The sequence below is a fragment of the Sminthopsis crassicaudata genome, chromosome 4 (assembly GCF_048593235.1).
Source record: "Sminthopsis crassicaudata isolate SCR6 chromosome 4, ASM4859323v1, whole genome shotgun sequence".
Taxonomy (NCBI): domain Eukaryota; kingdom Metazoa; phylum Chordata; class Mammalia; order Dasyuromorphia; family Dasyuridae; genus Sminthopsis; species Sminthopsis crassicaudata.
In genome coordinates this window covers 464,158,488-464,185,561 of record NC_133620.1, presented here as the reverse complement: position 1 = coordinate 464,185,561, position 27,074 = coordinate 464,158,488, and the positions used below count along the sequence as shown (strand labels likewise).

The 27,074-nt window shown below is 54.5% G+C and overlaps 1 protein-coding gene across 3 annotated transcripts; it reads right to left on the bottom strand.

Moving 5' to 3' along the window:
* Positions 1 to 270: 270 nt before the first annotated feature.
* MLXIPL (MLX interacting protein like) lies at positions 271 to 26,698 on the bottom strand. Of its 3 annotated transcripts, none has more exons than XM_074264087.1 (17): positions 26,388 to 26,698; positions 17,429 to 17,535; positions 14,300 to 14,382; positions 13,961 to 14,050; positions 13,564 to 13,608; positions 13,015 to 13,216; positions 11,528 to 11,608; positions 7,738 to 7,898; positions 5,500 to 5,992; positions 5,144 to 5,211; positions 4,878 to 5,025; positions 4,424 to 4,536; positions 4,215 to 4,334; positions 3,550 to 3,677; positions 3,297 to 3,420; positions 1,803 to 1,932; positions 271 to 1,603 (listed from the first exon to the last, which is right to left on the bottom strand). In XM_074264087.1, the coding sequence occupies exons 1-17, from the start codon at positions 26,681 to 26,683 to the stop codon at positions 1,485 to 1,487; spliced, it is 2,508 nt and encodes an 835-aa protein (XP_074120188.1). In that variant the 5' UTR covers positions 26,684 to 26,698; the 3' UTR covers positions 271 to 1,484. The 3 variants fall into 3 exon arrangements, with proteins under 3 accessions (XP_074120188.1, XP_074120189.1, XP_074120190.1); XM_074264088.1 differs by having other exon boundaries at positions 4,878 to 5,022; XM_074264089.1 differs by lacking the exon at positions 11,528 to 11,608.
* Between the last annotated feature and the right edge of the window lie 376 nt (positions 26,699 to 27,074).

Genomic DNA, 27,074 nt, shown 5'->3' with positions numbered 1-27,074 from the left:
ACTGTCTTACAAGGCCAGGACAGGCCTGCTCCACTTCAGAGATCAGACGGGGGAGGGGGGGTTTCAGTCCAGGGGGGGTTCAGTCCTGGGGGAAGGTGGAAATAACTGGGATGTACAGACAAAAGGCATCAAGTGGGCGTATTTCAATTTAATATGCATTTTGTGGGAAGACAAGGTGTTCTCAAAGCTAGGGGGCAGGCAGCCTCCAAGGGCCTTGTGGAATCAGGGCCTTGCTTGTCCCAATCCTGAACAAGAGGAGGCTGAGCCAGGTCTCGGCAGATTCTCACTTTTTTATTGGACAAAAATTATTCAGAAAATTCACACACCAGAAAGATGCTTGCCTTTCCTCTGATCAGGAGCTTCGTTTGGGCCAAGCTCTCCTGGCTGTGTCTCCCTAAGCCCAATCCCCCTGGCCCCAGGGAGCTGTCCTGCCATGGGCCCCATAGATGATGAGGGGAGAGAATGGGGTGAGGGGCAGCAAAGGCCCCTGGACTTTAGCTGGTGGTCTCATTTAAAGAGCCAGAGAAGCACAGAGGAAGCAACAAGGAAAGAAGGAAATCCTTGTCCACCTGGGGTTGGAGGTTAGAGCAGGAGAGGGAAGGGTGGGTGAGCTTCCCTCCTTTTAGTCTGGTCCATGCCCTTCTTTTGCTCCCCACTTCTCCCACTATCCCGGCTGAGATAACAGCACCTGGGATATCAGGTGAGGCAGCCCCCTCACTTTATAGTGGAAAACTGAGGCTTAGGGGGACGAGGGACTTGTCCACATAGAAGTTGCCAGCAGCACTGTGAAGCAACCCTGGTGCCTGACTTTTTCCTTGTTTTTCCCTTGGCACAGAACTATGCTTCAGAGGTGAAATGTGAGGGTAACCTTTGCCTTCTGGCCAGTGGCCCTACTCGGAGACAGGAAGAGGGAGATGGTAATTTGCAGTGGCCAGGGCTCCTTCCAGCCAGGGATTCCCCCCCCCCCCCCCGTTGCCTGAGGGGAGCTAACGGGATGTACCATCTCCCTCCCCTCCCAATACAAATTAATCTTCACCTCTTTCTCTGGGATGATTCCCATTTGGAGGCTGAAATGAGGCATGGGGGTGATGAGGGGTGGGAAAAGGGGAGATCAAGGGGTATCACAGTGGGTACACTAGTGATATCCTGGTGGGACACCCACTTGTAATTTCTCCATGGCTGGATGATCATCATGTCATGGTTACAAATACCTATTACCATAGCAGGTAGGGGAACAGGGCATGAGCCCAGACAAACAGTTTGGTTATCTCCATGCTTCCTGTACTCTAACATCCTCTTTCTCCCTGGGGTCTGCTTCCCCTCTCTCAAGGCTGGTGCAGCTTTTATGTTATGATCCTTGGTATATCTGCCCCATCCTCTGACAGAAGGATTCTGGATCCTACATCCAGAAAAGAGGCACTGGGTGGCGTGGGGGAAAAACCCCAAGTTGCCGAGATTCACAACTTAGGTTAGCTTCTGGACCCCTAGGAGGGGTTGCTGAGGTTGCCCTCCGTGACAGCTCGAGCAGCCTGCTCAGGGACACGGGCAGGATCAGTCAGGATGCAGGTGGAGGTGCTCAGCTGGCGGAGGGAGCTCAGGACCGCTGGTGAGAGAAGGAGACAGCCATCAGTCAGATCATCCATGCCCATCCTGCCCATGGCATGGGGGAAGGAGCAGTGCTGGGTGCAGGGGGTGGGAAGGGCAGGTTCTGGGGGCCATAAAGCTGTGACGGGGTTTGATGGTTAGAGGACTGTGATCTCTACAGTGGCGGTCAGTGGTGGTGGTAGAGGGATTCGACCTACTAGGACGCAAAGCAGGCAGAGAACAATACTGGTCCAGCCAGGCCAGTGAAGTCTGGCGTAAGCTGTGTAGACTTGCTGTGGACACCATCCCATTGAAGGACTCAAACAAAGGCCGGATAAGGATGCTGAACTGGCAGCCCAGTGGGTTAAGGAAGATACACCTCAGACAGGATCCCCCCTCTGTCTGTTCCCCATAACCACCATTTTGTGAGATAAAAAGTAGAAATATGGTTATTTTCACTTTCCAGGTCATATAATTTAGAGAAAGAAATTTCAGAGACCATGTGGTTCAGCATGCCCCCCCACCCCATTTTCCAGAAGAGGAAAGTCTAGGGAGATGATTTGCTCAAAGTGATCAGGAGGGTCTTTTGCTCTAGTAGTTCCAGGCAGTGTGCTGAGATGCTGGGGATACAAGGACAAAAGTGAGAAGGGCCCTGTCCTCAAGGAGCTTACATTTGGTTGATGGGGACAATACGGAAGTGTGCCCAAAATATATACCCCCCCAAAATGAGTTATTTTGGGGGGATCAGGAAAAACTTCATGTAAAAGGAAGTTGTTCCTTATCCTCAGACAACTTATATTTTATGGGGAGCCAAAACTCATACCCAGGCTTTCTGCCTCCCAAACCTGTCTTTGCCCTATTCCACACACAGCCTGGCTGCCCAGGAATTCCCAGAATTCAGCCAAATTTTGGCCTATAAATAATAGACAGAGATGACTCAATGGATGATGAGGAAGGAGAGGGAACAGAACAGGTCTCAAGTCAGAATGCAAAAAGTAGGGAGGATAAAGGGATACCCACCAACCAGTGCATCTGTTCCCATCATAGCCTTGGGGCGAAATGGTGGCGGATGAGAATGGGGGTGTCCCTATTCCACATTTGTTTTTGTATCAAAGCCAGTTAGGGGGTGTAGGGAGAAAAGAGTGTTTCAGGAGTCAGGAAGACCTGAATTTGAATCCTTTCTCATACACTAGATGTGTGAGCCTGGACAAGTCACTTAACCTTTATCTGTTCAGTTTCCTCATCTGTAAAATGGAGATAATAACATCTAACTTCCAGTATTTTTGGTAAGACCAAATGAGATAACATGGAGGGTGCCTCAAAAGTCTCAATACGGGGTCACCCTGCATATTAAAGAACTATATAAGTGCTAGCTGTTGTTGTTCTAATTCCTGGTAGCTAGTGCAGAGTAATTATTTGAGTTAACAAGTCAATATAGTTCTGTCAAGCAGTTAATATGTGCTGGGTACCATCCTAAGCAATGAAATAATGAATAATTTAGACTAGGGACAACACTGGGCTTCCAGTGGGGCTGAAGGGTCAATGCCGCCCACAGCCCAAGTGCTTCCTTGCACATCTTCTTCCGCAGGCCCTTAGTCATCAGCTCAGACCAATAATGCCCACATATTCCTCCTCCCCAATCTTGGGGGCTGGCTCTGGGGCATTTCTTAGAGCCCTCTGACAACGGGGTCTTTCTGCTCGGAGAAGGATACGACCCAGAATTTCCAGTTGTGCAGGGTGCGAGCCCGGACGTAGTCGTCAAACATGTCCCTCATCTGGTCAAAGCGCTGGTGGGTGATGGGCACGCCAGTGGCGGGCAGCTGCTGTTGGCAGAGGCTGCAGGCCCCAAGGGAAGAGAGTGGGTTAGGGTGGCCTGCCAGGGTGAGTGGCCGGCATCTCTGTGACCTCGCCTGCCTGGCCCAGCTTCCCTCTCCCTCCTGGCCAATCAGCTGCTAGTCTCCCTACTTGATGGCAGTGTTGAGCTCCTCAATCTGGTCCCGCAAATGCTGGGCCTCTTCCTGCATCGCCGCCCGCTCCTGCTGCAGCATCACGATGTATTCTGCGGTCTTCTGCAGAGTCGTGGCCTTGCTCACCTGCAATTCGGGGCCGAAGCAAGGGGCCTTGGGGGAACTTGTAGGAGCATGGGCGGTCCCTAAGGTGGGGGCTCACTTCTCCTCAGCTCATTAAAATCACTGTGTATTAAGCATATATTGTATGCAAGGCGCCATGCTGGCATCAGACGTACAAAAATTCAAGGTGACCATCTGTGCCTTCACAGAACTTCTCACTTGTTGGCCTGGGAGGAGCGACATGGACGTACCCATGATTCCAAAGAGAAATTCAACAGATTAAAGATGTCTGCAGCGTGAAGGAAGGAAGGGTGGGTGGGAGATGGATGGGAGATGAGTGGGCGAACAGGTGGATGGATGAGTAGATGGGTGGATGGGAGGCCCAGAGAACAGCAGGGAGGTCATTAGGCAGTAAGTTGGAGACAGAATGGTATAGTGGAAAAAACCTGGCTCTGGCCTTAGAGGATATGGGTTCGAATTTTGCCACCTTCGACACTCCCGGTGAGACTCTGGTTAATCGCTTCCCCGGGCCTTCGTGCCCTCCTCGGCGGCCTCGCTCACCTTGAGGCTGGGCTGGGCACTGAGTGTGCTCACCAGCCTGTGCAGGGTGTCAAATCCCAGCTTGATGTTGAAACGCCGCTTCTGCTCCGCTGAGATGTGAGTGATACGCCGGTTCTCCGTCTGCAGGGGAGGGGTCAGGGTTAACTGGAGGGTCCCGGGAGGGAGGAGGCCCAGGGAGGGGAAGGGGCAGGAGGGGGAGCCGGCCCCACCTTGTTGTCCGGGCGTGCTCTGCCCAAAGTGGGCTGTGGGGGAGAGATCCGCGTGCCCAGCCCCACTGGGCCAGGCATGGGAGGCAGCTCCCCAGACAGACGCCGCTCGTTTCCTGCGACGAGACAGAAGACGGGCGCGCTCAGAATATTCTCTGCATCTGGACACAGACTCTCCACTCCCGCCCTTGCCGACCTTCAGTCTGTCTGTGGCCGCTGCTCCGCGTCCCTGCTCCCATTCTGGCCCGACTAGGATTTCCCCGGCCCACCCTTTCCCATATGTATCCTCTTCCTCGTAGAAGGGAAGCTCCCCGAGGGCAGGACGACTTTGCTTTTCCCACTGGGATCCTTGGCACTTCGCTACCACAGGGTAAGCACTTGCTGAAGGAGAGGCTCTCTCTCCTCTCCTTCCCAGCCCTGTCGCCAGCCTCTGCCCACTGTGTCTGCCCATGCTTACCGGGCGCTGGAGGGGAAAGCCTCTCTGCTTTGGGCACCAGTAAGGGCCCGGGAGCAGCCAGAGTTATGGGGGTCAGGGTGGGCTGGGGCTGGGGCTGAGCCAGAGGTGGGGAGTAGAAAGAACAGGGAAAGTCCGAGGGTCCTGACTGCTGGAGGAAGATGAGGAGGAAGGCTTGGTCAGAGGGGAGGGCCACCCTGAGGACCACTCCGTACGTGTGTGAGTCCCCTCCCCATTTCTGACCAGCAGCCTGACCCCCCCCCCCTTACCGGGGATCCAGAAGGCCTGAGAGCACTGCTCGAAGGGAGTGGCGCTTCCAGCATCTGCTCTGGTTTGGCTGAAGAGGAGAGTGAGCAGAGAGAGGTGAGAGATCCCTGCCCAGGGCCAGTCTTTGCCTCCTCCCTCACTGCCCCCTCCCTCAACTACCTTTACTCTTAGCCACTTCCTGAGCCCCAAGCGGCCAAAACTACCTCCCACAGGGACCTCTGTGCTTCCTCCCCCTGCATCCCTTCAACAGCTCCCTACGGGGGTCCCTGCCCTTTCCAGCTCCTCCATTTTCCAACCCCCTTTCTACCAACTCTGCTTCTTGCCCCCCTCACCAAACATCTCCCCGAGTCCCCCTTACAAGCAGTGAGCAGCTGGGTAAGACAGGGGTTGGACGCCCCGGCCAAGGCGGGAGGGCTGGGCCTTCGCATCCGAGGGGCCGGCGTTGGAGGCTTGCTTTTGAGCCGTGGCCGGGGCACGGCAAATTGGGGCCCACAGCAGGGCTCTGGGTATCCTGAAGGAAGGAGCTCCAGGGGGAAAGGGGATGGGGAAGGACCAGTGTTGGGGTGAGTCGGGGGGAAGTTTGTGGGGGTGGGGAGTGGGGGAACTGTCGGAGGGGGGACCGGATTAGGGAAGGGAAATCTGGGCGGATATAGGCAGTCCTCTTGCATCAGGAGAGGGGAAGGGGCCAGGGGCGAGAAGGGGGCAGAGGGACAGGGCTCCAGGCCCGGCACCTTGGGAGTAGGGAAATGGAGGAGGGACTGGGGGGCTTTGGCCTTGGGGTCTTCCGGCAGGAGGAAGTCGGGGCTCAGGAAAGTTGGTGAGTCCAGGGGTCCAGAGCAGCTGCTCCGAGCCTGAAAGAAGCAAAAAGCTTAGTGGCTGAGGGAGCCCCTTCCCCCATCAGCATGTTTTATGGAGAGCTCTGTGCTGGGCACAGTGAGGGGACAGGAAAAGGAGACACAATCCTGCCAGGCTAAGGGCCCTCTGAAGGGGGTCACTAATGGGGAGCACAGGCTCCCAGCCCGGGCCAGCTGGTCTCTGGATGTGAAGGACAGGAACCTTTGGGTTTGCAAAACAGATCATTAGACCCCAGTAAGACAAAGGGACGGCCCAAGTGCTAAGGAAATGCACCTCGGGGAAAGGAGATGGGGTCACTGGGCCCGGGCAGGGCGGAAAATCCTGGTAGGCAAAGGAGACTTCCTGGAGGTAGGGGTTTTAAAGGGGGATTTCACAAGCCCGAGAGGCAAGGTTTAACAAGGCCGGGGGAGGCGGGGGCAGAGAGGAAGGGACACGGAAGCAGCCGACGCAGAATGAACAAGCACTTCCCAGGGAAGGAGACGTCTGCCAGGCTGGGGGGGGGGGGGGGGGGGAGAGAGGGAGCGTCTCGGCTCTAGCAGAAGCCTCGTTTTACAGAGGAGTAAACTGAGGCTCAGAGAGATGACATGATTGGTCCCGGCAGCCCAGTAACGTGTCTGGGAAGGGATTTTACCCCAGGCCTTGCCGACTCTAAGGCCAGCACTAGTTCCATTACACTTTGCGGCCACTTTGTGGCTCACAGGATGTTAGCTCTCTTTCGTTTCACTTTTGTCTTTACACCCCTAGGACCTCACACTGTGCTGGGCACACAGTAGGTGATTAATAAGTGCTTGTTGATTGATGCCCGGGATGAAGGGACTGGGGCCGCCCCTATTCCTGCAGGGCTTCAAGCTTCAGAGCCCTCTGCAGCCCAGCGTTTTCTCACATCCAGAACCTTGGGTTTTAGTCTTGGTTCTGTAATCTCCTAATTTTATGACTCTGGGCAAGTCCAAGAACCTCTTGGAACCTCGGTATCCTCTTCTATAAGATGGGAATTTTGATCACGATGACCCCAGAACCACTGCCCTAACAGGGTCATGCTGAGAAAAGGGGCTTTGTAGATGGCCTAGAATTCCACAAATAACGTGACTTCTCCCTAACTCCGGACAGGCAAAAGGGGCTTATTCCAGCCCCCATAACTGCTCACACTCCCCCCCCCCCTTTCTTTGAATCTCTCCCTGCCCATTTTTCATACTAACCTTCAAGGCTCAGTTCAAGTTCCGCCACCTCCGGGAAACCTGGGACCACCCCAGCTTGTGAGGATGGTACTGGCCTCCCCCAGCATGGCCTGGACCACCCAGTGACACAGGGCCCACTCGTCACAGCCTACCTTCTTTATTTCATATAATCTGACTTGGGGGAGTCTCCTCGGGGTCCCCCACAGTCTGGCCGGGGATGGGGCTTGTGGGTTATAGGGATAACGAGCAGTGAGAACAGCAAACATTTACGTCGTGCTTACTAGGTGCCAGGCACTGTGCCATGCTTTACAATTGTGATCGCATTTGAGCCTCTCAACCACTCTGGGAGGGAAGTGCTGTTATTATCCCCATTTTACAGATGGGGAAACTGAGGTAAACAGGTTAAAACGACTTGCTCAGGATCACGTAGCTAGGAAGGATCTGAGGCTCCAGGTGAACTCGGGTCTTCTGCCCCCACTGGGCCTTTTAACTGAATGAGTGTGAGAATACCAAGGCATTAAGGACTAAGATGAGGAGTTTGGGGGGAGGTGGGAACACTCACTCACCTGTAGGCGGCTGCCCAGGAGAAGGGGCACCCCCTGGGGGGCAGCCGGGGATTCTGGTGTCAGGAACCCGCCGCTAAACAGAGGGTCGGCCATGGGGTTAAAGCTGGGGGGCTCTGGGAAGCTCACAGGTGTCGATGGGGGCCGGTGGTTGGTGAAGAAATCTGTAAGTCAAGGACAGGACAGGCAAGTCAGGGGGCACGAGGGGGGCTTCTCTTTCCTTGGTGACCCGCTCCGCCACATTCCACCTGGAGGCCTTGGAGAGGGACGGGGGCCTCTGTACCCACGAGAAGCCCGTCGGGGAAGGTCCCTGGGTGGCCATGGGTGGCTGTGTTTTTACAGTAGATTGTGAAACTGGGAGAGTTTCTGTCTCACTCATGAGGGAAGCGGCTCCGGAGTAGGGTGGGGTGGGCCAGGCCGAGACCCCCGGAAATGGCCCTCCCAGGGGTGCCCTATTGCCCAGCCCATGACCCCCTGTTCCTGGGCAGGGTTCTGCCATTCCGGTTGGGAGAGGGAAGGGAAGTGAGAGGTCAGAGAAGGGGGAGTCCATGACTGGGGAGTGAGGATACAGAACAACAGGGAGGGGCAGGGCCCCGGTGGGTGGAGGGAGAGCAGGGGGCAGGGGCAGCCCCAGCTTTGGCCCATGTGGGGGTTGTGTAAGCTGAAGGCTATTCTGGTTTTGGGAAGCAGCTGCCTGTGGCTTAACCACATCCCGAGGGCTTTCCGAAGCGCCCGCTGCCGACTGCCCGCCTCCTGCCCTCTTCCCGGCACCTTTCTCCGGCCCTGACCCAGGCTGGTACCCTGGTCCGGCCGCGGACTGGGGGTTGGGAGGCTGGGACCCTGGAGAAGGACTGAGCGAGAGAGTGTGAGGGATGGAGCCTCTTTCTCTCTCTCTTCTCTGGAGCCCTCCAGCCCCCGGAGGACAAGGTGGGGGTAGGCTCAGCCCCTTGTCTCTGGGTAAGGAGCCCCCCCACCCCCAGGGAGGCTCAGGGGAGAAGGAGGGGCCACCGGGGCTCCCGATCTCAGAGAAGCATTTCTACAACTCGGGGGCTTATGGATCCTGTGTAGACAATGGCATGAAACTGGCCCCTGGCCCATTTGCCCCTGCCCCCCCTACCCAGAGCTAACTAGGCGCCCAAGGTGGGGAAGCAGAGACAAAGGGCCTCGTCCCACCCTTTCAGGCTTCCAAGAGCCGTGGTCCTATGTACCCCTGAGATCAGCTCGCACCTTTTCTAGCCTTTCCCCCAAGGGGCTGCCGAAACCCAGGGTCAGACCAGCCCTCAGGACCCGGCCATCCGTCCTGCCCGAGCCCTTGCTGCTCCTGAATCGAGAGCCCCGAGTCCCCTGCCACCGAGCCGGCTCCGACAGCGAGCCCTGACCCCCCGCACCGAGGCTCCATCTCCACCCCAGGACTAAGTCCCAAACATTATGCATCATAGCCTTGAGCCCATGAGTCCCCAGACCTCCTCCCTGTTCATAAGCCCCCCTCTGTCCCCAACACAACCCTAAGCCCCCCAGAGAAGAGAACATGTCCCTCTCCAGCAGCAAAGCCCCACATGTGACCCTGAGCCTATCCCCGGTACTCCCCACACCCCCAGCCCCGATGCCCCGTCCTGGGCCCAGCCTTGGGGTGGGGCACTAACTGCTGCTGGTCCGGCTCCCTGCCCCAGACTGTCCTCAAGCACAAAGCCGGGCCCGTCCCTCCCCTCCCCTGCTTGGGAAGTTTCCAGGAGATGCGGGTTCCCCTGCCAGGCGTTCCGGCCCTGGCCTCGATTTCTAGGTTTGTTTCCTGTTCTTGCCCCTCACACTTCACGTTCTAGTCAGCTGGATCCATTAGTTCTTCTCCATTGGAGGTTCTGGATCTTTGTATCTGCTGGGCCCCTTAGCCCTCTACTTGCATGAAGCCTTTTCTGGTCTCCCCAGTTTTTGTGCCCCCCAAATCTCCTTGACAAAAGGGGTTTGCTTAGCTGTGAATATAAGCTGCTTGAAGGCAGGGAGTCTTTCCTTTTTGACTTTGGCTCCCCAGTATCTAGTACAGGCTTTGGTATACAATAGGGGTTTAATAAATGCCTGTAGAATTTAATGAAATCCTCAACATTAGAACCTCCTTTTCTGGCCCTGAACCCCCACCCCGCCATCAAGACTCCGTCCTCAAGCCTGAGCTCCCTCCTCCCAGCATTGAGCCTCCAGTATCCCTACCCCTGAACCATCCTCCTGTCTGGGAGCCCTCGGCCTCTGCCCTCCTCTGCTAGTGAACACGAACCCCCTCCTCAGGCTGGACTGTCCTCCCTGCTCTGGAATCTCCATCGCTCGTTAAATCTCTCTCCCCATACTTTGGGGCCCAGCGCGAAGCCCAATGCCCATCATTTAGTCTCCAACTGCAAAGGTGAGAACAGAAAACTGCTCTGAATCGAGGTCCCTGTCCCCATCCCAACACCAGGCACCCTCGGCTCCGGGCCTCACAGAGGGGCCCCACACGGAGGCCGAGCGAGACTTCTCACGCCCTCACTTCAGGCTCTCCTTGCCCAGCCTCCCCTCTCTCTCAGCCTCTCAGGGTCGCGTGGTCTCCCCTTCTCTCCCCTCACCCACCATGACCTGGGGAAGGTGGGGGAGGCCCTTTGTGGGCAGCCTCTTCCTACCTGGTTTTCGGGTGTCCATTCCCAGCCAGGGCTGTCCCCAAGCAGGGCCAGCCTGCTCCCCAAGCCCAGCCATCTCCACTTCTGCCTGAGGCAGCCACCTCCCCTCTCCCCATGGCTGGCCGGGCAGGCATGGAGGCACGGGCTGCTTCCTCATTCCCAGATCCCCATTGGCCCCTGCCTCTTGATTGGCAGACCCAAAGAACCTGTGGGGAGCAGTGGGGACACCAACCCCTATCTCGGCTCTCCAACCGGCCCCTTGTGCCGGGGACTCCGGGGAGCCTCGGCTCTGACCGGAGACAGAAAGCTTTTTCATCCCTGGTTTAGGATAATGCTCCAGTCTGAGCTCTCCTCCCTTGTACTGGACCCCAGTGTTGAGTTTTAAGCCCCCCAGGGCCCTGAAGTCCTGTTCCATGCTGAGCTCCCATTCCCAACCCTGTCTTTATTCTTCTCAGAGGCTCCAAACCTGGAACCGAACCCTTGTTCCATCCCTGAACACCCGCTCTCACACCGAGACTGCTCCCTCAGAGCTGCACTTCCCCGTCTGACACTGCCCTTATCTGCAGCAACAAGCCTCTGTTTCCAACCTGGGCCCTCAGCCCCGACTGAGTCACCGTTTCATCCCTGAGCCCTCGGTCCAGCCCCGAGTCCACCCCATCCTCGGCCCCGGCCCCGGCCCCCATCCTCTGCCTCAGCCCTGGCACTGACCACCCCATCCTCGGCCCCAGCCCTGGCCCTGACCCCCATCCTCTGCCTTAGCCCTAGGCCCTCAGCCCTGGCACTGACCACCCCATCCTCGGCCCCAGCTCTGGGCCTCTCCCTAGTATTCAGACCCCACCTGACAATGAAATCCTAGCCCAGCCTGAGAGAGCCCTCATCCCTGATGCTGAGCTGTCCCTAGGACTGAACCTTCCTCCTCAGCACTGACGTCCGCTCGGGAATGAGCCACAGACTCGGAGCTCCTCCCCGGGCACTTTGGTCTGAGGGTTCCCTCCCTGAAGCGTCACAGGCCCAGAAGAAATCTCTGCAGACATCTTTAGGGCCCAAGGGGGGGCCTTGGCCGCAGCCATGCTCGTGCTTCAGGACATCCCCCTCCCCTATGGCGGCTCTCCGGCCCCCACCTTGGGCCCAGTTCCAGCTCTCCTGGCTCCCCTCACCTGAAATGTCCATGAAGTCGTCCAGGCTGGGCTGCAGGGGGGTCAGGTCTGGTTGGATCATGTCGGCATTGCCAATGTAGGCTGGGGGGAGGGCGGAGGCAGCGTCAGGAGAGGCTGGAGGAGGCCCGGACGGTAGCCGGCCACCTTCATACTCTCGTAGCCTCACGGCAGGGGGCTCCCCTCATCCCCTCCCAGGGTTCTCGCAGAATCACCGGAGCCCAGGGCAAGGAGCGGCCTCGGAGGCCACCTGGCGCAAGCCCCTGCTGACCAAGGATTCTCCCTCTGCTGTCCCTCCCCAGGGGCCTGGGGCGGGGAGGGAGGTCGTGGCATCCTCCTCATCAGCACGAGCTGGAGTCTTGGTCAGGTAGGAAGCAGGCTAGGTGGCCTTTGAGGTCCCTCCATCGCTGAGAGTGGGTGACTCTGTGAGGACCCGGGGCCCTTGGGGGTGTCCCCTTTACCCCCCTCTGGGCAGTGGGCACCCTGGATCTCTTCTGGACACCAGCCTCTCTGTCCTGGTTCTGCCCTCTGAGGCCAAGCAGGACAAGTCCAACCCTACCACGTGACATGACCCCCCACCCTCATCCTCGCTCCCGGACTGCTCTAGGCTAAATGTCGGTCACGTCTCCTGGGATGTCCGGGCCCTGCTGCCAGTCCGTCTCCCTTCTGGTCCTTCCCTAGTGGGCTCATCCCCAGCCCCTCTCTGCCAGGTCTCCTCTCCAATCCTTCCTTCAATGAAGCTTTGCCCCTTCCTCCCAATGTCCTTTTAGAAGTCATCCATTCCAACCCCCCTTATTACAGATTGGAAACTGAGGTGCAGAATCCTAGTGTGGGATATTCAGCAGAAAAGGCACTGGATTTGGACTCTGAGGACCTGAGTTCAAGTCTTGCCTACACGTGACTTGGGCAACTCAGTGCAATGCCCGGGAACTCAGTTTCCTTATCTGTAAAATCTGTAGTAGTTTGAGAGCTACAGTCCTCTAATCCAGAAGTGAATTACTTCCCTGTCTTTATCTATGAAATGAGGGGATTGGACTAGGTGGTTTCCGATTTCTTGTCCTGTCCTAGGCCTATAAGCCTATTGGGAAATTGTTTAGCAGCCACTCAGTTCATAGATTTAATCCATTCACTCAAAAGCCAAGAGGGTCGAACTAGGTGACCTCCCAAGTCCCTTCTAGCTCTGCATCTGTGACCCTGTGTTTCTGAAGTCACAACCAACCCATGCCTCAGTTTCCCCATGTGTAAAATGGAGGAGTTGCATTACATGGCCTCTAAAGTCCCTTCTACCTCTACATCTGAGATCCTATGATCTTGAAGTCACAAGCTCTCTGTGCCTCAGTTTCCTCCTTTAGAATGAGGTACTGCACTGGCCCTTTCGGATCTACACCTGCCATCCCTCCTAGCGGAGTCTTTCCTCTCAGAACCCCAGCTCGCCGTTCCCGGCAGGCTTCACCCCGATACCGGAAGCCGCCAGGGTTCAGGCTTCTCACCGTCATCAGGAGGCAGCTGGAGCGGGGCAGGACTGGGCTGGGTCATGGTGAAGAGCGTGTCAGAGATGTCGGACAGGAAGCAGTCGAGATCGAGGAGCTGCCGGCCCCCTGGCTCTTCTTCGGTCCCCCCCAGCAGCACCGGCACCACGCTGGAGAAGAGCTGCTCGCACCATCGTTCTGGTGGCCTCCACCCCCCCTCCGCCTGGGGAGATGGCACCAACCAGCAAGCCAGCGGGACAGGGGTCAGCCTACTGTCCGTCCCTGTCCCCCCATCCCCCAACCCCTGCTTAGAGGGATGACTCTGATCATGTATCCTGCAGAGGTTGGGGGGTGGGGGGTATTGCTCCAATGCACAGCTGTCTCCTCCCTCCAGTTGGGAGATGGCATTGCCTGGGGTCACCCTACTTCCTACTCCCATAATCCTTTGCTCTGCCCCTGCTTCCATCTCCTTGTGATACTTGTGGATTTTCTTTTTAATCCCATTCCCTTCAAAATAAAGTCTTCCCTCCGTCTTCCCCAACTCTTCCTTTGCTCCCTCGAGCCACCTACCTGCTTGGGGGCCAAGAGGTCCCCTTCCCTGCTGGATTTTCGGAGCTGCAGGGACACACAGAGGGTTGGCTCCCACCAAAACATCCCCTCCACCTTCCCACCATCAGGAGCCCCTCTCCCCCAGGTGCCCGGCTCTGGGAGGAGGGAGGACATGGAGGCATCACATAGCCACTAGGTGGTGCTGCAAGTCTGGCTGTAGAGAAAGGGATTTCCATCCAGGGAAGAGAATGGTGGGGGTCTGAGAAGGTCTGGAAGGGCAGCAGGAGCTGGGGCCGGTCTGGGGCTCCCAACCCCATCCCTGAGCGGCTGGGGGTGGCGCCTCCTGGAGGGACCAGGCTTTGGGCCCAGCTCTGGGCCGAGCTGGCTGCTGTGGGTGGGAAGGCCCTCTCCCACTCACCCGCTTCTTGTAGTAAATCCGCCACTTGTGGTACTCTCGCATGACAACTTCAATCCTCCGCTTCCAGTAATTCCCCTCCAGCACCACGGCCTGGGGAGGGGGAGGCCAGGCCCATGGAAAGGGAGGCTCGGAGGCCCAAGGTGGGCCATTCCAGGAGCACCTTCCCCTTTCCCCCATCTCAGCCGTCCCCACTCTGTCCCTGCCACCTTCCACCCCAGTTAAGTTAGTCTAGAGTCAGGCTGGCCCCACAGGGAAAGTCGGGGTGGGCCACGTCAGTCACCCTTGGGGGAGAGGTTTAGGTCTGGAGGAGTCCGATCTGCAGGGGGACCTCTCAAATACCTCCGGTTTCCGGTGCTCGTCCGCCTCGGATCCCTGCAGAGGGGTCACAAAGCCACAGACCGGGCTCTTCCTCCGCTGGACATCTAGGAAGGAGGTTGGCCAAGTCAGGCCACTGGAGACTTCTGTTCTCCCAGCCTCCCTCCCCTGGATACTCACAATGAGCAATGGAAGCCACTCACTAAGAATGACAGGATTATCCCAGGCCCAGTCCCAAATTCTCCTCCTCCAGGAAGGCACCCAGATTTTATTCTCCATCTTTTTTTCCCCTGAGGCAATTAGGATTAAGTGACTTGCCCAGGGTCACACAGCTAGGAGGAGTGAGTTAAGTACCTGAACTTCTGACTTCAGGGCTGGTGCTCTATCCACTGCGCCACCTAGCTGCCCCATCCTCCACCTTTTTGGTCATAGTCCCCTTCATTTCACAGAAAGCCCTGGGTTCAGACCCTGCCTCTACCACAGCCTAGCCATGTAATACTGGCTAACCTTTCAGGATTCCCCTAAGATTATAAACTTCAAAACAGTTGCTGAGATGCAGGAGTTAAAGTAATTCATCTCTAGTAATTCCCTATAATACTTACGGAATCATAGATAATATAACATGGAATCATAGATTCGATCAGAAACAGCTCATTCTGTTGTCTCAGCTATTATGAATTATTTTTGTGTGCACACTGTGTGTGAGTGTGAGTGTGTATATGTGTGTGTGAGTGTGAGCGTGTACGTGTGTGTGTGTGTGTGTGTGTGTGTGTTGTGAGCGTGTGTGTGTGTCTCCAGCTGGAGAGGAAGCCCCTCAAAGCCAGGGTCCAAAGCTCACAGTTCCTGGAGCTCCCTTAGGCGACCCAGGGCCGCGCCCCAAAGGACACTCAACAGATGCTTGAGGAAGGAATGAAAGCAGAACTTTGGCTCAGGCCTAGAAGCAGAAAAGGCCTCCGTCTGAGGCCGTCTAGTCCAACCTCTTCATTTTCTAGATCAGGAGACTGGAGCTCCAGAAGGTGAGGTCCCAGGGGTCTCTGAGTCCACCGCTGGGCTCCTCCATGGGACCACACCGGAGGACGACTTGAGGTGCTGCTTCCTTCCCAAGAGTTCCACAGCCCAGCAGGAGAACTGCGCAAGAGAACTCTCTCTTCTGTACTAGACTTCCTCTTTAGTACTATTATTATGACTATTAATATTATGACAACTATTAATATTAACATCAACTAATATTAATATTAATAGAATCATGAATATTAACATCAACATGAACAGGAAGATTAATGTTATTATGACTATTAATATTAACGTGGATTAATATGAGTATGATATATTATGACTATTAATATTAACATGAATGAATGCAAATATTAATAGAATTGGGAATAATAATATTACAATAATTACATTAATATGGATATTAATATTCACATGAACTAATATTAATATTAATACTAACAAATCAGGAGGGAGTGGATAGAGCACCAGCCCTGTGGTCAGGAGGACCAGAGTTCAAATATGACCGACTAGCTGTGTGACCCTGGGCAAAATCTCAATCCAGATTCCCCCTCCCCCAAACAATAACAAAATGAAAACAAACTAATAAAGGAGATGGCACATTGTGGTGAGCAGAGAGCTAGCCTTCGAGACAGGAAGATCTGGGTTCAAATCTTACCTCTGATTGCCCCCGATGTCTCCCACACTTACCTCCAGGAATTCTGGGAACCTCGCCAAGAAGGTAAATGGAATATGTGGGGAATAGCTATAGAGTTGTGTAACGGGAAGAGCCTGACTCTGCACATAGAGGATCTGAGTTCAAATTCCTATGCTCAGGTTTACTACATAGGCAACTAAGGGCAAGTTACTTAATCAGATTGAGCCTCAGTTTCCTTTTATGTGAAATGAGGGACTTGGACTAGCTGGCCTTTGAGGTCTCCTCCAACTTTCCATGTAGGAGCCTAGGAGTTGAACCTGCAAGATCGGACCTTAGAGGCTAAATGACCCCACTTCTTCCCCCCGTCCCCGTTCTACATGTTAGCTCCCCAATGTCACCCCCCATTCCAAGTCCGACAACCAAGCTTTTATTGGAGGAGGGAGGCAAGCCTTTGAGGACCCTGAACTTGTGCTCAGTGGGAGAGTCCTCGAGCTTGGAGGAGGGCCCAGGAGGCAAACCATCCATTATTACATTGGTATTAGGGAAGGGATCGGCAAGAGAGCTGCACTTTCCTTGCTCCTCACTTGGGATTTCATGAATGTAGGGAAACTTCAGGATGAGGAAATTCCCTTCACTAAGGGAGACCAACATTTGCTCTGCCATGCCACAAAAACCTGTTTCGGGTCACCGAGGCAACATGTTCAAAGTTGGACTTGAACCTAGGTTGCCTTGACTATGAGCCCCTGCAGTGAAATAGGGGAAAAATGCGCTCAGTCCCCCTGGAGAGGGGACAGGCTGAGTAGATGAGCAGATCGCAGCCGTATATGGACAGGCTTGAGTTGGCTGAGATACAAAGAGATGAGGCTTACCTTTAACCTGAGATGATGTAAGGGGTGACTTCCCTCAACTTGGCTGACAAAATCTGGAGCTCGATGGACTATGGATCTGAGCCCTAGGATGCAACTGCTGCTCAGAGTCAAGCACCCACTGCTGTGTAGTGAGCAGGGCACCATATTTGGAGTCGGAGGGAGAGGGGTTCGAATTCCAGCTGCTACTACCCACCTGTGTGACTTAAACAAGCACCTTGATCCCTTAAGTCCTTAGCATCTTCTTGTGTCAAACAATGGGCTGGACTTAGGATCAGAGCTGCCAAGGGACCTTAGAAGCTAACTAATCTAAGCCCCTCAATTTACAGATGAGGAAACTGAGGCTCAATGTCTCACGGTTGGATGCTAGCTGCCAGGGTTCTAACATAGTTTGTTAGAGGAAGGATTGACCACTAAAGTCTCTTCTTCCAAATTTCTGATCTTATGATTGACTCCACTCCAAATCTATGCTACTAGGAGTCCAACTGGAGTCAGTCTGGGGGGGGCTTCCTGGAGAAGGCGTGTTTTGAACCCAAGAAAGCCATGACTGTAAGAGAAGCCTGAGGTGAAGAGCAGAGGAAAATGGAGGCCCTAGCCCAGCTGCCCTCAGCCCCCCGGATGCCCTCCCCCACTCACACTGGATGTACCAGGCCCTCCAGATCGCGTTGTTGAGGCGAATCTTGTCCCTGCAGAGTAGCTTCAGGCCTTTGAAGTTCTTCCACTTGGGAGACACCAGTTTCCCACTGTGAGGGGCAGAGCAGATCTGGGTCAGGGAGGACAGAGGGACAGAAGGGAAAAAAGCCTGTCCTCTCCCCCAGCTCCAGTCACCACCTACCTCCAGGAGAATTTCTGATGCCCACACCTCTAGTCCTGTAACAATGGCAGCAGGCGGGCACCTGGTATCTGGCACTGGCAGTGACCCTGAAGTCCTCTATTACCCCTCCCATCTTCCCCACACATCTGTCACCACCTCTAAAATCCTCACCTTTCCCTCTTTTGAAGCATTAAAAAAACTCAAAAACCTCATTAAAACCTGCATTATTTGAGGTGGTTTGGTGAAAATACCCTGTATCAGGAATCAGGAGCCTGGAATCCTGGCTTAGATTTACTACCGATTCCCTGTGGGATCTTGGGAAAGGCACTTCTCAAACTTTTACAATAGCCTGCTAAGAGGGCACCCTGCCCTGAGCCTCTTCTCACTCCAATACAGCCTCCAAACAGCTGCTCAAGGGAGTTTGGGCCAAGTCACTCTCCTATAATAAACTCCAGGCTCCCTATTGCCATATATAAACACCTTTCTTTGGTACGGAATACTCTTCCCAATTTCCCTTCCCACTCTCCTTATACTTGAGGCTCTTTTTTTCCCTTCTATAGTCCAGTCATGCTCACCCACTTGCCATTTTTCATACAGAATGCTCTATCTCCCGACTCCCTGCCCGGTCTGGTCTGCACCCCTGCCTCACATCTCCCTCATAGAATCCCTGCTTTCCTTTCAGTCTCTGTCCAAGTACATTAAGCTTTTCCTCCCTCCCACCAGCTATCCCGTATCTCATTTCACCAAACGACACCGTATTCATTTTGTAGCTTTTCTATATACCCAAAGATGTGCCTGGATTGCTTCTTGCATTAGAATGTAAGCTCCTTGAGACAAGGCCTATTTCATTTTTGTTTTAATAATCTCCAATTCTTAGCATAGTCCCATATATATAGTAAGGGTTTAATAAATGATAATTGATTGATTCTCCATGGATCCCAATTTGCCTCTTCCACTGTCAACATTCACAGTTTTATAATTATATTATCTGGGAAACTGATAACACATTAACTCAGGATCAGTCATTAACACTTTAGTTAAAATTACTTTATCAGATTAATCCCAGAGACATAGAATGAGAAATGAGACATGTTCGGCTTGGCTGTGATGGGAAGAGCGAAGGGCAGGGAAATAGAGAGTTACAAGATGAGGTGGCTTCTCCCCTCCACTTTTCAGTATCTTCTTTTCTCTCCCAGCATCCCTCAGTTCTGGTTTCCTCCCAGTTTCCCCAATCTTCAATGCACCCCCCTGTCCTGGTACTGCTCCCAGAGTCCTGGTAACCTCTGCTAGGGAGACAGCCCTCTGGGTCCTGCCTTATCTTCACTGTTGTAGGGGGACTTTTGGAAGGAAAAAAAGTCACCCCCCCATAAGGAGCTCTTGGCCTGGCCCAGCCCTCTGTGCCCTTCCAGCTACAATCCAAATCTCTGGATGGTGTCCAGCTGCTCGGGTCCCAGTTTTTCCCTGGGGAGTATCATGAAATGAGGTCAGGGAGAGGAAAGCACGCCTCCTCCTATGATAACAGTCTGAGGTCAATCTACGTTTGCCCTATGCTAGTTATGGCTCGCCTCCAGAATATGTTCTGGGACGAGTTCAAGCCAGCCTGGCACCTTGGAGAATAGACACTTCCAATGATTCTCTCTACTGCACAGGCCCCAAAGACCTTAGACTCATAGGAGGATCTCAGAGGACCTTTTACAGGAGGGGAAACTGAGGCACGGGAGAATAATGTGATTCGCCTAGGGGACAGCAGTGGAATGTTGAACTCAGGTGCTTTGACTCTTGAGCCTCTAAGCTCTACAGCCTCCCTCTGTTCTTCAAGGAATTCTTTTCCTTTCCTAGCTTAACCCTGGGACTTGGGAAGAAGCTCTAAGATTGGAGTTGGCTTATGGGAAGGCTGTGGCGGCCCTCCCCTTCCCCCTGTGTTTGTATGAGGATCTGCGCTTATCTGGGCTCCGGCCCTAGCTCTCCTGTGGCCCCCTCTCCACCCCCATCTGGGCCTTCCCTGGTATCCAGGCTGTGTATTTGCTCAGCAGCAGCTGGAGGGGGCTGGGCCAAGGCCCCAGCAGTGAGGGCCTCATTGCTCTAATACAGTGTACATAATACCAGGCTCATGCCCCAGAAACAAAACACCATCTGGGAAGGAAGAAGAAATGGAGGGGGGGAAGGGGGGAGCTTGTAGGCCCTTCCTGTCCCACAAACAGAGCTTCACTTTCACCATCTGGGGGTCTCAGGGCTGGAAGTGCCCAAGCCTCTCATTTTACAGATAAGGAAAGTGAGACCCAGAGTGGTTAAGTGGTTTGATCAGGATCACAGAACTGAAAAACATTGGAGGCAGGATTTGAATGGGGGTCTTCTGGGCGCCAGCACTCTAGCCCCTGAGTCAGCTTTCTCCAACAGGCCAAGGAGAATGGAGCCAGTCTGGAGGGGCCAGGCTAAGAGCTTTGAAAGAAAAGGGAGGGGATTGCGAAGCCTTTGCTGGCAAACACTTTAAAAACCTAATGAGGTGAAAAAGATGGGGATGAGGGGGAGCAGAAAGCAGAAGAGAAAGAACTGGCTTGATCAGGGCCACCTGATGAGCCTAAAGGCTAAAGTGAAGCCCCCCCCCCCCCCCACCAGCAGGGACCAACTTTTGGGTTAGGATTACTTGGCCTCTCTGATTTAGAGGGAAAAACCATATAAAGGGGATTTCATAAATGCCAGCATCTGTGTACACTGTGGAGTCTACTAGTGCACAGAACACATCATAAAGACTGGAGACTTAACTTATTTGGGCTCAGTACAGGCTTACTGGTGCTCTGGCTGGTCGACAAGTGATTATCTGAGAGTTCTATCTGGAATTGTCTACTTGTTCTCTCCCTCTTCCATCCAATTTTGTATCAATACTTGTGAATCTCTGATATCTTTATGTGGCAATGGATAAAGCACCCGTCCAAAGTCAGGAGAACCTGAATTCAAATTTGACCCATAGACACTAGCTGTGTGACCCTGGACAAGTCACTTAACCCTGTATGCCTCAGTTTCTTTATCTGTAGAATGAGCTAGAGAAGGAAATTACAAATCACTGCATTATCTTTGCCAAGAAAACCTTAAACTGCGTCAGAGAGAGTCCGAAAAGCCTTAAAAACAACATATCCTTTTAAGCACAAGATACTCTGTATTTAGTTTCTTTATTTGGATATTTTATACTCAGCGATCCTGAGTATGGCTTGCTTTGATCATTCCATATTGACTTTTTATCTACATATGTACTATCATCCAGTCAGAGTACCAATCAAGGACTGATGAGGTACCCACCTGGCTGTCCAGAACTTTAAGAGGGTAGCTGGGAAGAAGCCCACCCCGGGTATGAGTGTGCTGGACAAAGGTCTGCTATGGAGCTGACACAGGCACACGGCTTGGCATGGTGGGTGCCATCCTTGGAGACTGGCCAACTTTCACTACCATAAGTGATTTGAATAATGGATGGATATTTCTCTACTGAGACTGTGATGGAGGTGGATGATAAAAGGGGGAGGGAGGAACCACTCAATTTCAACTTCTGGTTTGAAAAGTACAGGTTGGCTGAGCCGGCCACCTAGCCCATAGTCGTGAGCCCACAGCCGAGCCCTGGGCCCCAGTTCTGTGTGGCTGAGAGGATCACTCTTGAGGATCTTTGTGTCCTTTCTGCACTCTCATTCGATGATTTGCTCTTTAGGGAAGTGTTTCCAAAGTTGTTTTTCCTAACTATGTGAAGAACTTAATCACCTGGACTAATACGGAGCATGGAAGAAGGAGTAGGAGCTAGACCCTGAGGCTGAAAGGCTCTTTTCTGGATTTGCCCAGCTCTGTCAGCCACTGTGTGATCTGGAGAAAACCACGTTTCCGACGTGGCAGGTGTCTACTTCCCTACTGCAGGCCCTTATTACTTCTAGTCGGGGTCATTGCAGGAGCCTCCTAACCCATCTCCCCTCTCCAACCTCTTCCCTCTCAAATCCATTCTCCATGTGGCTTTTCTGAAGTACAGATCTCTATAACGCTCCTACTCCATAAATCTGATTGGCTCCCTATGGTCCCATGGATCACTCCTTTGCTGATTATTTAAAACCCTTCAGGACCTGCCTCCAACCTATATTTCCAGCTTCATTCTACATTATTCTTCTCACTCTGTGGGCAAAGAAGTCTCCCCGCTGTTTCTTGCCCTCGACATTCTGTCAATCATCTTCCTGCCTTTGACCAGTCTCCATGCCCAGGTCATGTTCCATGCCCTATCTCCATGATGCATCACCTGAGCCGACCTGCCTCTCTGCTTGCTCTGAACTCTCTCACCTCCATCTCTTCCCTCCTGCCCTCCTCTCTTCCTACAATGCTCTTCTCTTCCTGTTTAATTCTTTTCAAAACTGCCTTCTCCATGTTGTCTCCCTGATGTCTTTGGTCCATAATGTTGTCTTTTGTCCCAAGAGGACCATGACATCAGGGAAGGGATGCTATGACATGCAAATGAATTGTATTTATGTGAAGAATGGTTGGGTAAAGTCACCTGCCTCACTTTCCCCTCTAGTATCAGGTCCCATGGCCAGATATAGATCAGGACGACTGGAGATGACCCTGGATGAAACAGGAGACTTATGGCCTTCCCCTTGGACTTCAGCTCCAATGGACAGAGGTAACATTGCAGATTAGGATTCTCTCATTCTCTCTCTCTCTCTGTCTCTGTCTGTCTCTTTCTCTCTGGCAATTGGGGTTAAGTGACTTACCCAGGGTCACACAGTTAGGAAGTGTTAAGTGTCTGAGATCAGATAGTTCAGGGCTGGTGCTCTATCCACTGCGCCACCTAGCTGCCCTGATAAGGATTATTTTTTAACGGCCTCTTACCCTCTTATTAAATAGTAAGCTCTATGAAGGCAGAGACCATGTTTTTCTCTTTTCCCAACTTGACAGGTTCTTATAGAAGATCCCCTGAACATACTAAACATTTATAACATTTCCCACAGATGATATGCTAAACATGGAAGGCATTTAATAAATATTTTCTGAATAGACGACTCCCTTTCCCATTTGATAGTTCTTTGCATACATTCCCCAGGTCTATTCTTCTCTAGGTTAAGTATACCCAGTCCCAGACTTCCCATTATTCCCGGCCCTTTTCCTCTGGATGGATCGGAGTCAGTGTTATTTTCTTCCCCAAAGGGAAGTCCCTTCAGGGACAGTTAGGGTATTGCCAAGCATAGCTTAGTATCATTCTGGACAAGGTACGCCTTTTACTTTACAAATTGCATAAATCCACAATTATATTTCCTGAGCCTTTTTTTCTCATCGATTAAATGGAGATGACACTTGATACTGCAATAATTGTATAACCATAGGTGATTCATAAAAGCCTGAGCCTCTATTTGTTATCTAGAAAATGGGGATAACAGTATCTGTAGGGAGGCAGTGGTGGCGTATGGATAAAGAGGTAACTTAGAACTAGGAAGACCTGGATTCAAGCCTTGTCTCTAACTCATAATGGCTGTGGGATGCTGGGTAAGTGACTCCCTCTGCAGACAACCTTCTCAGAATACAAGTTACAGAGGAGGCGCTGGCTGCATCAGTGGAGTTTCCTCACCTGGGAGTTCTTATAGCAATGAAGCCAAAGGGCCAGCCCTTACCCTGCACTCCCTCCTTTCCGGGGCTACTAGGAGGCTTAAATGAGACTATATGTAAGGCCCCTCTGAGAACTTTGGAGAACCACTGGTTAACTTCTCTAGATTTCTAATTCCTCCTTCAGGAAACTGTCATTATCTAGCCTCTGCTGATCACTGAGCCTCTCCAGTGTAGCTTGGCTGGATCTCCTCCTCCCTCTCAACCCCCAGTATTATGCTCTCATTCTTAGCATTGATCACCTCCAGCTTCCTAGCACCCCCCACTCCAAGCCAGGGCTAGAGAGAAGAAAAAGCAAGGAGTTCCCAAGAAGAATAGCTAACATTATTTATAGAAAACTTTAAAGCTTGCAAAACACTTAACATATGACTTCATTTGAGCCCTACAATCACCTGGTGAAAGCTACAAGTATTATCCCCATTTTACAGATGTGCAAACTGAGACCGAAATCCATTAAGAGTCTTGTCCGGGGTTTAAATTCAGTTCTGACTTCCTATGATCCAGCACCATTTTCGATGTTCTGACACCTAGAAGTTGCCCAATCTTCCTTCAACCCCTCTGCAAACCCCAACCCAAGGACACACACATTTGGTTACAGATTACATCCTTAATGCTGCTGACAGAGGGTGACTGCCCAGATTGAGGAGGCCATTAGGTACTTTGCCAGGTGGTGGGGACCCCTCAGAGCTTACATCCTGGGACTGTGCCTGCCTGGAGTCTGAGACTGCCCACTTGCACCTTTGCTCAACATTAGGAGACAGGACTCCTGGGTTCTTGTGACACTGCCTCTCTGGGCAGCTTGGACTATTTTTAGAGCACATGTGTTACCGTGGGGGGAGGGGAAGCAGAGGGGCTGAAGCCATGGGGGGGGCGGAGCTGGCTTGTGAAGGGGAAATCTTTTCTTTGGGGGAGGGACAGGGCTCTTAGTGGCCAATCCCAGAGTGAGACCCATCCCCCAGACCTTGGCCTACAGTCCACCTGTCCCCAAATCTGAAGGGAGGACAGGACAGCAGGGAGGGCAAAAGAGGAGAAACAGCTCTGAGGGACTGAAGGGCTCAAAGAAACTCATCCCACACATGCATCCCCTGTCCCGTAGAGACAGTGGGAAATCTGGCAGGGTACACCCTGCCCTCTGCCTTGTCTTCTGGGAGAAACAGAGGCCAGAGCGTCTGAAGGCCTCTCCCTGTGATCTGCCTTTCCGGAGACAGAACTAGCAGGGACCAGGGACCTTGTTTTTTGGGGGGCGGGGATAGGGTTAAGGGACAGAAAGGATCCTAACCCCTGTTAAGGTGAGACCATGCTCAGGACCTGAGATGCCCCAGACTGTCCTGTGACCTGGGAGGAAGAGAGAGGGAGGGGGAGAGTTGAGGTGGGAATTTGAACTTTCCACATTGGTCCCGGCCACCCAGCCGATCGGGTTGCAACATGACCTGGGCATCTTGCCAACTTATGTGGGCCAAGGTTACCCGCTGCCTGCCTGGCCAATAGATTCTCGTCGTGGGGACGGAGGGCTCCAATCCCCCGGTTGATCAAAAAGAGCCCCTCCACCGCCCCCTTGCCATGTTCCTTTCTGGAACTAAAGGGAGGTAACTCTCCTCCCCTTGCCAGGACCCTTGGGTGTTTCAGGGCAGGGGGAAGGGCGGGCAACGGATGCCAGAGTTTCTCAGAAGGGGGAGGGAGGAGGGAGAGATATTTGCAGAGAGAGGATCAAGGTCGGCCTATCCCCCTTTCTCCTCTCCTATTCCCAGTTGATAATTTATCCCAATCCCTGGATTGTTCTGTTCTTTGCTCTGGGAACTTTGCTCTGGGACATCCAGGGCACTTGGCCAGGAAGGGGGCAGGGAAAGGGGTTCCTGTGCGCCCAGCCTGGAGCTGGCTGGACGCAGACTTCCACACCCCACGAGCTGCCGCCCATTCTCAGCCTCCTCCCCCCAGTGTTCCCTTTGAGGTTCTAGGTTGGAGCCCCTCTGCTCCAAGCTCAGGGGCAGGGGAGAGGTGCTCCGTCTGGGACCACCAAGTCTCCCGACTGCCCAGCTAAGCCCTTCCTCCAGACCAGGGGCGGCTGGGACCACTGGCCCATGCCAGCCCCGATCCCCCAAGCGGCCTGCAGCGCCCCCTGCTGGGACAGACTTCCTGCACTGTGCCTGCTGCGAGAAGAAATGGGCTTGGAGGCTCCAGCCTTCCTACCCGTGGCTTCCTCTAGGCCAGGGGAACTTCCCGGGGGAAGTCACAGCAGGGTGAGGTTCTTAGCCGGCATCTTGGGAGTGCGCAGAGGAAGGTCCCCTCCACACTAGGATGGGGCCAGGAGTTTCCGGCTAGGATGAGCCTGGAGGCCCTCAGACGGGGCCAGTTACAGCCAGATTTGAGGAGAAGGAAGATGCCGGTTCCGAGGTGAGAGAATGGCGCTGTGGGGGCTCTGGGAGAGCAGAGAGGGGCGCAGGCAGGAAACGGACAGGAGGCTGGGAATTCTGAGGAGGGGACTACGGTGGGCATGTCTAGGGGGGTGGGATAAGAGCCCCGGGGAGCCTGTTTTACAGTGCACTTGCTCTGTCCCTGGGCCTGGGGGGATGGTGGGAATTTGTGGGGAAGCGGGGGATTTCGGGAGGCACAAGAAGTTCTAGTGGGTTTCTCCCGAGGTGTCCGGGAACGGAGATCCCGAAAATGCGGCTCTGCGGGAAAGGTCCCGCGGCGGAGCCCAGAATAGAAGCAGTGGGGGAAGGTCCGGGCGCTGCGGATCTGTCCGGCTCGGGATCCGGCCCCAGGAGAGCGGGGAGAGGCCCCGAAGGGGAAGGAGGGGGCGCACCCCGGCATAGCTCCAGAGCAGCGGCAGGTCCGAGGGCAACCTCGGTTCCGGGGCCCCGGGGTGACGGGGGTGGAGGGTGCCGGGGTTTGGGGCGGGCCAGAGAGGAGGAGCTCCGGCGTGTACGCCCCGAGGTGGCCGCGTGTCCCGGGGATGTGGGGTGCTGGTTCAGGTGAGGTGACGGGGGCAGCCCCGTGAAGGGGAGACGGGCTTTGGGGGGGACCTCCCGAGGTGGCCGCGGGTCCGAGAAGAACGGAGGACCTTGGGACAGGCGGGAAAGGCCCACGAGGGGGGCAGGGGCTCTGGGGGAGGCGAGCCTTGGCCCCCGGGGGCCCCCGTGAGCCCCGCTCATTCCGGCTCACCTGTAGGCCAGGCTCATGCACTCGAAGAGGCGGGTGAGCGTGGGGTCGATGCTGCGCGGCCCGAAGTCCGCGGGCCCCACGGGCCCCTCCTGGGAGCCACGCCGGGGCACCGCGTCGCTGTGCGGCGACGACACCATGAAGTGGCCGCTGTGGATGACCTGCGGAGAGCGGAGCAGCGAGGCGGCCCCGCGCCGGGGGCCCGGCTCCTCCGAGTCCGTGTCCGAGTCCGAGTCCGGCGCCGGCTCCGCACGCGGCCCGGGGAAGCCCCCGGCCAGCCCCGCCAGCGCCCCGGCCATCGCCGCGGCCGCCGCTGCCAGTCCGCCCCGCCCGCCGCCGCCCGCTGCCTCCGGCGTCCGGCCCGCGCAGTGGGGCGCTCTAATTAGCATGACCCGCCCCGCCCACCAGCCCCCGCCCCCGGTCTCCTGCCAAGCGGCTGGGCCGGCGGGGGCGGGGCGAGGAGCTCATTAACATAATATATGCTCCAGGTGTGCTCCAGGCCGCTGGGCCCGCGGGGGCTGCAGGGAAAGCTGAGGAACCTCGAGGGAGACGGGAAAGCCGCGGGGAGCGAAGAGATGTCGCCCCCAAAGCCGAGGCTGTCCCAGTAGCATGGACTTAGAGCTCGGTCTTCTCCCTCATTTTACAGAGGAAGAAACTGAGGCACGGAGAGGGCTCTTCCCCAAGATCTCT